Source organism: Rhineura floridana, chromosome 10 (assembly GCF_030035675.1).
Source record: "Rhineura floridana isolate rRhiFlo1 chromosome 10, rRhiFlo1.hap2, whole genome shotgun sequence".
Taxonomy (NCBI): domain Eukaryota; kingdom Metazoa; phylum Chordata; class Lepidosauria; order Squamata; family Rhineuridae; genus Rhineura; species Rhineura floridana.
Window position 1 is genome coordinate 8,100,252 of NC_084489.1, and position 16,739 is coordinate 8,116,990.

The 16,739-nt window shown below is 42.4% G+C and overlaps 1 protein-coding gene across 7 annotated transcripts in view; it reads left to right on the forward strand.

Annotated features, from left to right (window-relative positions):
• GLI3 (GLI family zinc finger 3) overlaps nt 1-16,739 on the forward strand; it is a 438,381-nt gene that overhangs the window by 239,281 nt on the left and 182,361 nt on the right. For all 7 annotated transcript variants that reach the window (XM_061585984.1, XM_061585983.1, XM_061585985.1 and 4 more), the window contains one exon: nt 3,353-3,458. In XM_061585984.1, coding sequence (XP_061441968.1) covers nt 3,353-3,458 — 106 coding nt within the window. The remainder of the gene's footprint in view (nt 1-3,352; nt 3,459-16,739) is intronic.

Below are 16,739 nucleotides of genomic sequence, written 5' to 3' on the forward strand. Positions count from 1 at the left end.
CCAGGTCACCCACTCAGGTCTCGGTAATGCACACCAAAATGGCACCTTCATCCACAATCAAATCATTGATGAGTATGATCTTACTGTGTAGCGATCTGGTGTTAAACAACAGCACACACAGGCCAGTGGGCACAGCAGATGCGCAACGAAGAACCCATCCATGAGAGGAGTGGGAGGGAAGAACAAGGTGTAGATAGTGTTGCCCTTGTCTTCTATGATCATTCATCCCCCCCCCCGGATTCTTGCTAAATTCATGTTGGCTTCTAGTAATCACTGCATTGTTTTCAGGGTGCTTTTAGATTCAATATTCTAGGATGTAGTTCATTGGGTCCTGCCGATTTGAACTCATTCAAAGTGATTAAATATTCCTTGTCCATTTGTCTATCAATCTCAAACTGCAATCCTGCCCCTTCAACTTCATGTTTCCCAGGAGGGTCATAGGCCCTCTTTTGGGAGAAGACTGAGCCAAAGTAGGAATTGAGCACTTCAGCCTTTTCTTTGTTATCATTTTGTCATCCTCATTGAGTAGCTGTACCACCATTTCTTTTCTCTGTCTTTTAATATGAATGTACCCGAAGAGAGCATTTATTGTTGGTTTTAGCATCTCTCGCTAACCTCAGCTCATTCTCTGCTTTAGTTTTCCTGACACCATCCCTGCAATTCCATGTTACCTGTCTATAATCTTCCTTTGTGGCCTAGCCTTTCTTCCACTTTTTTGTCGTTTGTCCTTTTTGGTTTTCAGCTCATCTTTAAGCTTTTTAACCAGTTTACTTGATTAATAAGAGGATCTGGCCTCTTATTCCATGACTGCTAAGCTTATTCAGGAGTTTTTGGTGAGAAACTTTATCAAACGCTTCCAAGTACACAATGCCTCTAGATCACTCCTTCTGGGGCCCACGTGCCAGTGGTGGGCATGCTTGTATCTTTCCTGATTTGCGGTATACAATGCTAGCTGAACGTCTATTATTATAATTTTGAATAGCATCCAAGCATTTGACATCTTAGGAGCCACCTGAAAGGACACTGTAACCCAGTGGCCTCAGAGTATGGGAATCACTACTATTAAATAGTTATGAAGTAGAAGGCAATGTGTCTTAACAGAGATTTCATCTTTTTCTAAATGTTATTGAGAAACATTCCTATAGATTTCTGTGACAGTTGTTTCAGTCCATATTCTAGTTCCTTTATGGTCTTTTGTTGTTGAAGCTTAACAAATATTTAAAAAGTATTCTGTCTTTGCAACCTGTCATGTAGTTTATAAGAGATTAATTGCTTTTTTCATATGACTTATTTAGGAATAGAGATGTGAAGGGCTGGAAAAAATAAACTAAAAAACACAGGGTTTTTTTTCCGACCTGTCCTGAATTTTTCCATTTTTTCCACCCAGGGCTTCACATCTCTGTGTAGGAAAAACATACATGACACATATCTGACAAGCTTAAACAATGTCGATTGTAATGTTAACATGGTAGCACTTGGTTGAATGTGCATATTTAATACCTTTTATATTTGTATTTTATATTTTGTAGGCTATATTTCCTATCCCACAAGCTTACAACGTTAGGATAATATTCACTCTTTCCTTTCCTTCTTACTCCACATCCATGTGGTTGCCAAAGCCTGCAATTGTTATGCATCTCTTGCTTCATTTCCTCTCTCTGTGCCTACTGCTAAAACCATTGATGATGCTCTGCTTACATCTCATTTACAATACCTCAAGGGTGGATGTGTGCACTCTGTGAGTTTCAGTTTTATGATTATACTACCCTTGGCCAAAAGTACCATATGACTAGATATTGTGCCTTCTTGACGTATATATCCAGGAGTGGTGTGTATTCTGTGATGAGCTAAACAATTGTTAGCAAAAACCAAAAAGCTAAAAAATTGTTCATTCAACACACAAAATTAAATCAAGTTTCTAACGTGTTTGTAGTTACTTTGATAAATGTGTGTGTAGCAGTTGTAGAAATCCAGGAAGCCGGAAAGGCTGAGCTAGACTCCCAGCGCTGGCGGGTGGAGCTTCAGTGCTCTAAAAGATCCTTGTCCCTCCCCATGTTTGCCTAATTTGTATAATGGATTCAGCATACATGGTTTTTTTTTTATGACACACAGTTTGGATTTTTTTTTTTAGAATACGCTCAGACCTGTATATACCTCCTTACAAAATAATAGTTTTGTATTTCACCAAGATTTTCTTTTCCATATTGTTGATAGCAATTCAAGTATTACTCTGCAATTTTTGTGGTTTGAATAGTCACCTGTATGACATACTTTTCTTCGCTATATTTTTATTAGTATTTTCTTTTCTTTTTAACGTTTTTTTAAAAGAAACATTTTAATAAAAATAAATATTGGGGTGTGCCTATGAAAAGCTAGCTGAGCTCTTTGATCTGACACTTCACATATGCGCACTGTAATTATTTATTAAAGACTTCTTTATGTAATTTTCCATTCAAATAATGAAAAGAGAATATTAAAATTAAAACATGAATATTCATGTGTGCCAAGGCAAATTGGCTGAGCCAAGCTTTGTACCTTATACAGTTGGATTGGACTCATGTAAATGCAAGGTGTATTTGGCTTGATGTAATGTGGTTTTTGTTATGTGGCGCCCTATGCTTCTTGGCAGGGCTGGGTCCCCCCAACAAGTTGCAAGGGTGCAGAAAAGATCAAAATGTGGTATGAGTGGAGTTATCAACTTCCTGAGCATCTCAGTATTTTTTCTTTCCTAGTTTAAGCCTTACGGCTGCTTTGGGGCAGTGGTGGAGCACATGTTTTGCATGCAGAAGACCCCAGGTTCATTTCTAGGCATCTCCAGCCAAACAGAATTATGCAGCAAGTGATATGAAAGACCCATGTCTGCCTGTGGCAACAGAGAGCCATTGCCAAAGTAGAAAATATTGGGTTAGATGGACAAATAGTCCAACTCTGCCAGTATAAAGCCTCTGTCTATGTTCCTGAAATATGCTTGATAGTGTGTTCGCAATGCTAGCTGAAACCTGATAAGTCAGCAGGATTGCTAAATAAGGTTTTCAGTGGTCAGAGACAGAGCTTCCATGTCTTGCATAGCTCCTTGTCCCTCCCCATGACTAGCAGAAATATGCAAAATTGTTTAAAAGTGCAAAATAAGAGAAAATACACAAATGTCCACAATTTGCATTATTCACATGGATACATAATTGAGATTTTCTTGTCACAGCATTTGAGACTCCTGAGTACAGATTTTTTTTATTTATTCATTTATTTTTGTACAACACACATGCACAGGCTTGTTTATTGGTTCTTTTTTATATCACACTTTTAAGGTTTAGAACAACAATGAGATTTGGAAATCAATGTTTCTTTTTTTCAGATCCGCCTCACCTTTTCCCAGCATTCCATCCTCCTGTTCCAATTGATGCAAGACACCATGAAGGGCGTTATCATTATGAGCCATCTCCCATTCCTCCACTACATGTGTAAGTATGAACACTTGCAGCAGATATCAGCACCTTGACATATTGAAGAACATCTGAAGAAATGTGAAAGTCTCTTGTGCATCTTATCGTGCTGCTTGAGCAATTAAAGCAGCAGGATACCTGGGTTTCTGAGCAGATCCATTTAAGGGATATTCCTGTAGTTTTTGGGAAAGAAACTGTTTAAATGTCATGCCCCTCTGCTCCAGACGTTCATGAGCTGATGTGATGAGGAAAGGGCATGATGTGCATATTTAGAGGTGCTGTTCTCCTGCCACCTTATGGTATTATGGAAGATTCATGGTAACTATCTCATTTTGGTTCAATGTCATTCGCACAACTGGAAGAATGGGAAGCATCCACCCAAAAGCCAAGCTGTTCGACGCAGCCCTTATTGGTCCTACAATTGTCAACACAATTAAAACAAGAGTTGCTTGAAAAACCATCTAGTATGTGTCATAGTTGCTTCTGTGTCATACCATCTCTATCTACCTTCATATAAACAATTGTATAAATTGATTTATATAAATACAATGTATGCAGTAGAAGCCTAATACATGCTACTCCATTAAAATCTCGTTTTACATGTTTTGGGGTCTTATCCTGAAAACGATCTGAGATGTAGCTGAGACATATACAAACAGTAATGAAATTTTGCCCTGTTTTGAATATATATTCTTGGCTTCATAAATCACAGGGCCATATGCTCTTTCTACCCCCCTTCTCCCCTTATGTGCCAGCTTCAGTCTGGAAATCTTGGTTTGTTTTAAACCATGGTTCCTTTCTTCATCCAAAACAGGGAACTTTGGTTTAATTACTATTACCTAACCTCCTTATTAAGCTAGAGTCAGATATGCTAGAGAACAGGTACATGGGCAGAGATAGGCAAGGTACAGGGCTCAAGAAAGGATATGAGTGGATGGGGAGAAATAAGGAAATAAAACAGGCAGGTTTAAAGTCACAGAAGCCAGGAAGGCAAATCTAAGGAGCTCTAAATGTGAGCTGTTGACAGACCTATGACAGCTTCATTCTGTTTCATTTTACAGTTTCCTAGAAGGTTTGGATCAATAAGAGCAGGGTAGCCAAATTATTCTCAGAATTAGCAGGTCAGGACTGAAACGCAATTCCTGACATGCTTGCGTGCGGGTTTAATTTCAAGCAATACACATAAGGATACCATGCCACCAGGATGCTGTCTGGTGTCATGACTTGTCTGTGTTACTAGAAAGAAATACAAAATGATACTATTCACAGTATATGTGATGGAAAGGAAGATACCCAGACATTAAATGCGATATATCTTTATGTGTAATCACATGTCCAAACTTATGCTATAAGAACGTGTGGAGAGCAAAAATAATACCAACCTGTTGTTAGCAAGCCATCTTGGTAGGCACATGTCTCACATGCACATGGTCTAGGAGTCGCGTGAGTTATTTATTTATTACATTTATATCCCACCGTTCCTCCAAGGAGCTCAAGGTGGCCCATATGGTTCTCTTCCCTCTCCATTTTATCCTCACAACAATCCTGTGAGGTAGGTTAGGCTGACAGGCTGTGACTGGCCCAAGGTCACCCAGTAAGCTTCATGGCAGAGTGAGGATTTGAACCCTGGTCTCCCAGGTCCTAGTCCAGCATTCTGACCACCACCACGCTTGCTCTTATGACCTTTAGACAGTAGCAGTAGTACATCTTGGTTGATTGGTTCAATAACTTACACTCACACCGGTCTTAATATGGGGATAATGTTAATTGAACACACACATGATCAAAATATACATAGTTAAAACTTCAGTGGGGAATAGCTCAGCAACAGTATACACATTTCTTTGGTTTGGGAGAATTGGCTAATTCTGACTGTGACTAAACTAACGGATACATACATTCACATGGCATACACGCAAGAAGGAGCAAGCACACAAGGCATAAGAGCAGAGGTAGGTGTAAAGCAGTGTGCTGTTTTGGAGGAATGGTGTGCTGCTGCAGAGAGAGGCACGCTCTTTTGCTCTTTCTGTCTAGGCTCATGTTGCAAACTAGGCCTCAGTCATGCACAACTGGCACGAATGTAGCGGAAGGCTGACATAGGGAAGGACTAAAATGCTTGTCTAAAACACAGTCACACAGAGATAGGAAGAGGGAGCAGATGTGTAAACTACAATTTGTAGGGAAAGGACCTCCAGAAGACAGGACAGAGAGCAAAAGTTACCTTTTCCACCCCAACGGGCAATAAAACTGGGTCACATCGAAACTCCTGGGTCAGTAGGAACAGCAAAGAAAGTAGACAAGAACTAGCCTTGAAAAGGACTTTTTAACAGCTGGAGCAAGGATCTATGCTGCAGCAAGCAGGTATCGAGAGAAGCAGGAACTGAAGGAGAGCCCTGCAAAGGACTTTTGAACAGCTGTAGCAAGTGGGGACCCAGAAGACCAGGAAGCAATGAAGAAAAAGCAGGGGAAGACAACCAAGTCAGATATGTCTGGGGTTCTGTCTGGGGTTAAATGATTTCCAATAAGAGTGAAACTAAGCAAACAGAACCATTTGGCTGTAAAGATTGGAGTTTATATACTTTCTGGACAAAAACTTAAAAACTAATTCTAAAACTGTTGGGAATGCATAATTCCAGGACAGCCTTTCCATTCTTACAGCATAGTATAGCTGTATACTTCATGGGTGTAAAGGGGTGGGGAAGTGCAGTAAAGGGGGGAGGGTCTCCACCCCACCCCGATAGAGTGAGTGTGTGTGTGTGTAGACAAGTGATATTAGTCATTCCTTGATTAAATTTGGACTTGAACAATGGGTGCATCTCTTGAGGGGCACACTATTTAAATGAAACGTTGATTTCATCTCCCAGGTTGTATCCTATGCACAAGATGTGCAACATCAGCTTCTCAGAAGTGACCCATGTAACTATTTTGACATCTTTGTTATGATGTCACTAGCTTTCCTGCCTTGCAAAGGAAACCACACTGAAGCCGTTTTAAAAATCATATAGGCAATACAGGAGTAGAGTGTCTCCCAGATTCTTGTAGCTAGCAGTCCACCAACACTATTTCTAGTTACAACTCTTAAGACGTTTGCCAAAATGTAGAAGATTTCCCATGTTTGTGTATATATGCTTATAGCATGTGAAGTGGTCCTCTTAGTTTTTGCAAGAGTAGCTTGCCTGGGGGAGCAGAACCACAGCAATAGCTTCCTGGCAACAGTGTTGCTGCCACTAACTCTGAGGGGGAAGAGGTAAGGCAAGGTTGAGACTGTATGGACGCACTAGTGGGAATGCAGGATTGGCTCTGCCAATGCATCTGCATAACCCCGATTTCTCCCCTCCTGGTAAACAGCCGCATCGCTGTTGCAGGAGGCTATTATTGTGGCTCCGCCCCACTGAGCAAGCAGCTGCTCAGTTTTTGAGACTTTGGCCTGGTGCATATATATATGCCATGTCCAGCTTTGGCATCATTTTCTTCCTCCCCCATCCCCATGATTTTCCCTCTTTCTTCTCTGCCTTAACCATGTCTTAGCATGACTTCTGCACCTATGTGAAACATGATTAATGCTAAACAGGTTCCTTTTTAACTTGGGTTTGCACATCTACTTGAAACCCTGATTAAGAGAAGGAAATGTAGTTAGCATAATCTATAGTTAGCATTGGTGCAGACAGAATAAATGGCTGAGGTAGACAAGGGAAAGCCAGAGAGGGATAATGTGTGCATTCCTGAAGCAGTCTGCCAGTTTGCAAACTGTAGTGCTTAAAATTTTTACTATACCTTAGGAAAACGTTCCTGGTACAACCAAAGGGCAAGATTTACTCTTGGAATGCCTAGAGTTTATTTGTCTGTGGGTTCACTGAAGCAAAACAATCCCAGTGCTTTAGCAGTATTTATATCAGGTAGCTAGCAACTATTACCTATATATTTTGTTGATATTTATACGCCAGTGTGGCGTAGTGGTTAAGATGTTGGACTACGGCCTGGGAGACCAGGGTTCGAATCCCCACATAGCCATGAAGCCCACTGGGTGACCTTGGGCCAGTCACTGCCTCTCAGCCTCAGAGGAAGGCAATGGTAAACTACCTCTGAATACTGCTTACTGTGAAGACCCTATTCATAGGGTTGCCATAAGTCGGAATAGACTTGAAGGCAGTCCATTTTCCATTCTATTCTACAAGTTGTCATTCCATAAATACTAAATTAAAAAGTACCAAGCCCTGTAAAATATCACTAAAACTTGACCTGGTTTGTCCCCCTCCTTCTTTTTTTCTTCTTCTTCATGTTTTGGGTTGGATTGGAATACTTTATTGCTAAAAAAAACAAAACCAAAATATCAAAAGCTTTTCACAAGTGACTGCTATGAAATGTAATGAAATTTTGGGTAGATTTTTGTAGTCCCTGCCTGTTGTATGATGCGTGTACACCCAGTCATATGACTGATGGGATTGTCATACAAACAAAATGGCAAGAGTGACAGAGCACACAGTTTACACTAAGATAAAGAACAAATACTAGTGATAGCATGAATTAGAAAAAGAAGGAAAAGCTTTATGCAGAATTAAACATTGCTTTGTTGTAGATGGAGAAGGGTATGTCAACATTATAGAAGGAGAGAGGTATCCAGTGTCTTGGACTATAAAACCCAAAACTGCTATTATCCATAAAAATCCAAATCCACAAAGCAGTTCCAATCTTTTGCTACAAGGCTTGACGGATATGTTTAATCATCTCTAATAATCTCTCACTCACAGTGTGGAAATAAAAGAAGGAAAAAAACACATAATACTTTGAAGAATAATGCTAGTGGTTTAGATGGCAGATTGCTTTTCCATGGCTATTAGTTACAGCTGTGTAATTACATATATACTGGAGAAAAAAATGTCGTTGTTTTAAAACAAGGTCTCCTCTGTGAGCAGAATTAATTGATATTAACAATCCTAACTACATGTCCAAGTACACACACAATATTTTACCAGCAGTTATTTTGGATCAGTCTCTTATTAGCTAAATTGTAATTTCAGAAGAAATTGGCCTGAAGGCCAGCAATAAATCTTTGTTGCATTCTTCCTTAGGGTTTAAAGAAAAAAAACTGTATTTACAGTTGGTGAGGTGGAAGAGGAGAGGAGACTTCCAGTAACTGTGATTTATTTTTCCATTGAGGTTATTTGCATCTGTTATTATTTGGATTGTGCAGTAAAATGCATTTGAATGGTCTGAATTAAACTGCCTCAAAGTGTTGCTTTTTATTTTAAGGATATCCAGTGCCCCCACTGCTGAAGATTAAGTGCATCATGAGAATAATGGTATGCACAACTGGTTTGGAAAGACCTGTTGAATTACTGTGCCCTTTCTTAGCTTTACAGCATAAGCCTAACTAATCATGTTTACTTCACAAATAAGTCCTGTTGAGTTCAGTAAGACTTATTATATAGTCTGAGATTGCAGCCTTATTTTTGCTGTTGAAATCATACACAATCCTATCAACCCAGGCACTATCCTTAGATCTGTAATCAATGTGCCTACATAATTAGACAATTCATACATGTGGGATGGGGAGGAGGAGGCAGATCTCATTGTAGGTGCTAGCGATGATTATTCCTGTATAGTTTTCAGGCATTTGAATTATTTTGATTCAATCATTTTTTCTTAAGGGTGTTATATTTTCCCCGGTTTCCCTGAACCAACGGTTTCATTTTACTTAAATCCACATTAAGAAAGATCCTGGAAGACTTTAATGGTTGTCTTAAAGCAGGGTTAACTAGCCTATTGAAGCTAAGATTCTAAGAAAGGAGGTAGCCAATGTTGTGCCCTTCAGATGTTGTTGGAGTCAAGCTCCTATCATCCTCAACCACTGACTATGCTGGTTGGGGCTGATGGGAGTTGGAGTCCAACAACATCTGAACAGCACCAAATTGGCTGCCCCTTGATTTCTGTTGAAATTAAGGGTAGAGACACAGTTACTTTTGTGCCAGTTCCAGTGCATCTCTACCTGTCTTTTCTCAAAATGGGAGCATGCAACGCTAGTCAAACTCCGCCCAGTTTTACTCTTAAAACTCATTGGATCAGCTCCAGGGCATTTTTAAAATTCAGCTTCAGGGAGGTTTTGCAATTGATTGGTAGATCGATCCCTTTATCTTCCAGGTGTGGCCAATGGAAACACTTTGCTGCAGGATCAGGCAGAGATCAGTGATTGACCCAGCTATTTGCTATGGGCGGTCCTGAAAGGTCTGTTGGCAGCTGTTGGGAAGGGAGGTGTGGCCAGCAGAGGGCAGTGTTGCTTCAATGTGCACCCAGAAAAACCCAGAAAAAAGCCTCAGTAGGCTGAATATTACAGCAAAGTGTCATATACAGGACACAGAGTTCCTTATAAATTTCTAGTATATCTGTATCCTGTGATATTTGCCTGTTGGCAGTGGAGGACATTCTGTTGTAAGGATGACACCTCCCTCTGGCGGGGTCCATAGTATATTTCCTCCACTCCAGAGCAAGTTGTCCCGTCCTCCAGTCCAGCCCTGCCTGTGGTCAGAGATAGTTGGGGTCTTTTGCTGTGCTTCATTACCTTGAGACTTTTTTGACATTTTTCTTCAGTTTGTGAGTTAATTTGGGCATTCCTCCTCTCCCTTTACTTAACCTGTATATTTGAGTGTGTATGCATGTTGTGTTAGTTCCCCCCACCCCCTGCTGTGTGAATCTTCTGTGTTCTGGCTTTTTACCCTTTGGAGCCCAGATTCTGAGGGAGGTGGCCCTAAGGGGCACATCAGTGGCTACTGGGTTTCTCCCTGTGTAACGTCAGGCCCTGACCTGTGGTTTTCCCTGTGGGTCATGTTGGTGGCTACCCGGGTTCACTCTGTGTATCATCAGGCCCTGAATTCTAACTCTCCCTGCGCTCCCAGTCTCCAGTCCTTAGCAGCATTGCTCTGTGAAAGGGACATTTTTTTCTTTCCCCAGTGGCGGTTATCATGTGAGTTAGGGCTCAGCAGTTAAGAACACAATATCGGAACCTCCTTGGTTCAGCCAGGATTTCCCTGTGGGTTGGTCAGCCCAGCTGTCAACAAGGATATTGGAGCATGCTGAGCATCAGCAAGAAAAAAGAGAGGGAGTGCCATTTTGATTTTAGTGGTTTCAGCTGCTTTGACTCGGGATACCAAACTATATTGTTTTGTTAAGCCAATGTTCCCTCAACCCTCTGGAACTGAGCAGGATTGTCTGGTTACCCCCAGTTGTTTTTCTGACCATTTTATACTGTCTGATAAACTGATATTGGTGGGGGGCTCTCTCCATCGTTCCCACCTTTCTTGTTTGCAGTAGGTGGGAAGTCATCTCTCTATCATGACTTCACCAACCAGCATTTCAGATTGTCAGCAAGTGTCTGGGAGAGTGTGTGACACCTCTGACTCTAGCATCTCCCTCCCCAGTGTGTCTCGAGAGAGGGCTGCTATCTCTCCTGTACACAGTGTTCGCAGTGAAAGAAGGGAGAATATTTCTTCCAGAGACTGAATTTCCAACATTTTTGTCTTGGGTATGTTCTTGTATGGCTTCTGAGCTTCAAGGCTCCTTGTAAGCATCTGGCATTTATGGTGGAGATTGTTATGGGCACAAGTCTCATTCAAGGCACAAGAGGAGAGGAGATCTCACAGATCTTCCTCATCAGACAGGCCTGTGAAATCTCCTTCTCCTGTTTCTTCTAGAAGGTCCGGAGGCTTGTAGCAACAAATTATGGTGCTGTTGTTGCTGATGCTAGTGACTTTATGCCTATTGTGTCTGTTGCAAACACAAGGGAGACCCCAATGCCATCTGTTCCTATTGCAGCTCTTTCTGGGACCAGCCATTAGTATTACAAGTCTGACAGTCTGTTTCACTGGAGGATGGGGGACAGATTGCTATGGATCAGGGGACTGTGTCTGATCCTGATCTTGGTCCTTCATACCCTTGTCAGGAGGAGAGAGAGTTGTCTGGGGAGAAATTGGAGACAGTCCCTATTGAACCCAGACTGTTTAACTCAGATGTTTTCCAGCCTCTTTTAATTAAGAGTTGCAGAGTGGTTCAGCTCTCTGCTGAGGAGGCTGTAGCACAGGCCCCAGTAGCATCTACCTCTGTTGGAGTAAAGAAAGCTTTTTCCTCTTTACAAACTAAGGCTCTTTTAGGGTTTGATGTGTTGAAGGCTGAGTGGGCGCACCTCAACAAGGGAAAACTGGTGTCTCTGTTAAGAAGCACTATGTTTTTTCTGAGGCTGTAATGCAACAACTTTTTGTTCCTTCCATTGACCCACTTGTGGCTGCCTTGGCTTTTCTCTCAGAGGGGGAAGGTGGACCTAAGGATGCATGTGACAACTCTTTAGGAGTTTTTGAGGTGGATTTGGTAGCATTCAGAGTTTCAGCCACTGTATCAGTGTTTTCAAGGGCAGTCTTCATGTGGGCAGAGGAGTTGGGGGTGCAAGAGGACACCCTAAGTCAGTGAAAAATGTGTTAAAAAAGATTTCTCATGCTTCTGCTTTAGCAGCGGATGCAGTCTTTGATGCACTTCAGTAGAATGCTTTTTCTATGGCAACAACCATGGTGGTGAGGTGCAATATTTAGCTTCGCCAGTGGGAGGTTGATGCGGGTTCTCAAGTAAGGCTAGCTGCTTTGCCCTTTTCAGGGTTTAAGCTGTAAGGAGAACCTTTACAATAGCATCTCACAGAGAAATGAAATAAAAGGAAAGCTGTTCCTTCTACTTGGAAAGAGGATCACAAAGGGCATCCAAAAAGTTTTTTCACCCCTATAGACAGTTGTCGAAACAAAGAGGCTTTTCCTCCTTTTGTCTACTTTAGAGGCGACATGATAGAAGAGGTAAATGTTCTTCAAATAGGAGAGGAGGAAACTCTTCCTTTCCTTCCAAGTTCAACAAGGGGGATGAAGTCCCCCTCAGCATGACTCTATGGGTTTCTCTATGGGGCTGGTGGGGACATGACTGGCTTAGTTTGCTCACTGCTGGAGGGATGTAACATCAGACAAATGGGTGCTGGACACAGTGACTCATGGATACTCTCTAGAGTTTTTTCACAGGCTACCTAGTCGCTTTGTTCTACTGCCTGGTCTTAGGACCCAGACAAGCACCAGAAATATCCGAAAGCCATTCAACACCTGCAAGGTCCCTCCCTCGCAGAGGAGATCTGGCATCTACTCCATTTTTTATTGGTTCCAAAGAAAAATGGTGACATCAGGGCTTTTCTGGATCTCATATGGCTCAATACTTGGTTAGCCAGGAGGCAATTCAAGATGGAGACCTTGTGGAGATGCTGAGGAAGGGAGACTGGATGACTTCAGTTGACCTCTCTGAGGCTTACCTTCACATCCCTATTCTACAAGCACACTGTCATTTTCTAAGGTTTTATTATGATAGGATACCCTATCAGTATTGTTCATTGCCCTTTGGCCTGTCTTCAACACCGGTGCCATTAGTGGCTTTCCTCAGGATAAGGGGTGTTCGTCTTCATCTCTATTTGGATGATATTCGTTTCAGAGGCCATCTGAGTGTGCTTGTGTGAGGGATAGTGAGACCACTCTGGCTTGTCTCAGGCCCCTAGGGTTCATAGTGAAAGAAGAAAAGAGCCCACTGACCCCATTTGAAACCCTGGTTCACCTAGGATGTAGCTCAATACAAATGTGTTTCACATATAGCTCACACGAGAGAGTGGAAAAATCACCAGCGCAGTGATGCAAACGAGGTCTTTGGTTCAGTTGGAGCTGATATCCTTGGCACAACTCAAGGTCTTCTCCACTGGTTCATTGGGCTCTGGTTCACTGGGCTCAGTTTCATTCCTGCAGTCTCCAATATTTCCTGTTCAGGAGTAGAGATGTAAAATTTTCAGAAATTTTGAAGCCATGGGAAAAAATGATTTTTCAGAAAAAAATGAAACTTTTCAGAAAATTATAGCACTTTTTACAGATTGAAAGTCACTTTGTTACTTCAGGAACATCAAATGTAATTATGTACAAGTTGGTTTGGCATAAAATTATCACATTTGGTATATTAAAAGTACATTTTATTCAAACAATTATTACAAATTGAAATTACTTTTTTAATTTTTTAATTTTTATGGTAACAAATGGAGCTACAAGCTCTTGAACACCTGAACTGTAAGGAACTTCTTTCGTTTTGCCAGTTTATGAGGAGTGGGAAAAAACATTTTTTTTAAAAAAAAAAAGAAACCATCAGCATTAATAACAAAGAAAATTATTTGTCTCTGCTAGTCCTCCACAGTGTCAAGCAGATATAAAGCACCCATTCCCATAAAAAGGACTGAGAAAAAGGGAGGACCAAGATTCAATGAAACATTTTATTCATCCTAAAATAAAACATTCCATAATCCATTTTTTCTCCATTTTTTTCTATTTTTCCCATTTTTGGGGGAAAAAAAACAAAAAACGGCTTTGGGAAAAAACAGTTTTTTTCTGGATTTTTCTGGGTTTTTTCTGGGCCTCCACATCTCTATTCAGCATCAGATAGCGGCTCATTGGAGACACCATGTTCCCTACTGCCTAAAGCTGGAGTTGATGTGGTGGTTGGCTCCCCAGAGGCTGTCAGAGGGGGTGAGCCTGGAAGAACCACGGTGTACGGATTGGAAGCTGATCTGGGTCACAGAGTAGTGCAGGGGACATCGAACTCAGAGGAGGCTCAGCTGAGCATAAACATTTTGGAAATTTGGGTGATTCACCTGGGTCTGGAGCCTTGGCAGTGGAGGTTAGGGATTTATTTATTTATTTATTGTACTTATATACCACCCCATAGCTGAAGCTCTCTGGGCAGTTTACAGTAACTAAAAACATTAAAACAAATATACAAATTTAAAAACATATTTTAAAAACAATTGAAAACACAATTTAAAAAATTTAAACAATTTTAAACACATGCTAAAATGCCTGGGAAAAGAGGAAAGTCTTGACCTGGTGCTGAAAAGATAACAGTGTTGGTGCCAGGAGCACCTCGTCAGGGAGATCATTCCATAATTTGGGGGCCACCACTGGGAAGACCCTCTCCCTTGTTGCCAGACTCCCAGCTTCCCTCGGAGTAGGCACCCGGAGGGAGGGCCTTTGATCTTGAATGTAGTGTACGGGTGGGTTCGTATTGAGAGAGGCGTTCCATCAGGTATTGTGGTCCCAAGCCATGTAAGACTTTATAGGTCAAAACCAGCACCTTGAATCGAGCTCGGAAACATACAGGCAGCCAATGCAAGTGGGCCAGAATCAGTTTTATGTGTTTGAACCGTCTGGTCCCTGTTACCAATCTGGCCGCTGCATTTTGCACAAGCTGCAGTTTCCACACCATCTTCAAAGGCAGCCCCACGTAGACTGCCTTGCAGTAATCTAATTTGGAGGTTACCAGAGCATGGACAACTGAAGCCAGGTTATCCCTGTCCAGATAGGGACATAGTTGGGCCACCAACCGAAGCTGGTAGAAGGCACTCCGTGCCACCGAGGCTACCTGAGCCTCAAGTGACAGAGATGGTTCTAGGAGAACCCCCAAGCTACGAACCTGCTCTTTCAGGGGGAGTGCAACCCCATCCAGGACAGGTTGGACATCCACCATCCAGTCAGAAGAACCACCCACTAGCAGCATCTCAGTCTTGTCTGGATTGAGCCTCAGTTTATTAGCCCTCATCCAGTTCATTGTCGCAGCCAGACACCGGTTCAGCACATTGACAGCCTCACCTGAAGAAGATAAAAAGGAGAAATAGAGCTGCGTGTCATCAGCATACTGATGGCAACACACTCCAAATCTCCGGATGACCACACTCAATGGTTTCATGTAGATGTTGAACAGCATGGGGGACAGAACTGACTCCTGCGGAACCCCATACTGGAGAGTCCAGGTGCCGAGCAATGTTCCCCAAGCACCACCTTCCGGAGGCGACTTGCCAAGTAGGAGCAGAACCACTGCAATGCAGTACCTCCCATCCCCAACTCAACCAGTCTCCCCAGAAGGATACCATGGTTGATGGTATCGAAAGCCGCTGAGAGATCAAGGAGAATAAACAGAGTCACACTCCCCCTGTCTCTCTCCCGACAAAGGTCATCATACAGGGTGACCAAGGCTATTTCCGTGCCAAAACCAGGCCTGAAACCCGACTGAAATGGATCCAGATATTCGGTCTCATCCAAGAGGTTCTGGAGCTGGCCCGCAGCCAGGATTCTCACCTGCTTGTGTGCACCGACAACATGTCTGCCAAAGCATATGTGAACAAGCAGGGAGGGACTCAGTCAGTAGCCCTGATCTCTGAGGCTGACAGTCTCCTTCAATGGGCAGAACTCAAGTGCTGTCTTTGAAGACCAAGCATTTGGTGGGGCTGGAGAATGTTATGGCGGACTGGCTGAGTTGGACTGCCCTAATGGAGGAGTGACAATTGAATCCACAAGTGTTTCAAATGATAGTGGATCTCTATGGAAGGCTAATAGTGGATCTGTTTGCTTCACAGGACAACTAGTTTACCTGTTTTTCTGTCATGCCTGGGAGTCTGCGTTGGAAGTGTCCTGTCCATCTAAGCTTCTGTATGCATTTCTTCCTTTAAGACTCCTTCAGCAGACACTGCAGAGAATTGCCCAGAACAAGGTGGAGGTAATCCTGGTAGCACCTCACTGGCCCTGGAGACATTGGTTTCTGGACCTAATATACATGTCAGTGAGGGCCCTGTGGCTTCTTCTAGTGTGTCTGGCCCTGTTGCTTCAGGGTCTGGTGGTTCACCTCAAGCCAGAATTGTACAGCTGACAGCCTGGAGGCTGAGTGGGTATGACTGACTCAGTCGGTGTTCTCCAGTAACCCTGGTAAGGTCTTAGACTCCTTGTTATCTTTCAGGTGGCCTTCTACAGAGTATATTTTACTATCTGGAAAACTTTTCTTTGCATGGTGTGTCAGGGAAAAGGTGGATCCCTTTGCTAAAGAGTTTTCCAATTTCCTTGGTTTTTTACAAGCTGGGTTAGACAAAGGGTTCATTGCCAGCACCATTAAGCGACAGGCAGCCATGCTCAGTAGTATTTTTTCTAGCTTGGGTGGCCCAGTTTTCTCCTCTCACCCTCTTTATAAAAGGTTAATTAAAGTGATTTCTCTCATTTTCCTTCAAGTGGTTTACCTGGAATCTTAACTGAGTTTTGTTTGCCTTGACTGGTGCTCCCTTTCAACTTATGGCCACCTGTCCCTTGAACATACTTACCTCTAAGACGGTTTTTCTGGTAGCAGTTACTTCAACCAGACAGGTCCCTGAGTTGGGAGCTGTCTCGGCCGATCCGCAGTTGTATGTTTTCCACCAGGACAAGGTGGTACTGCGTC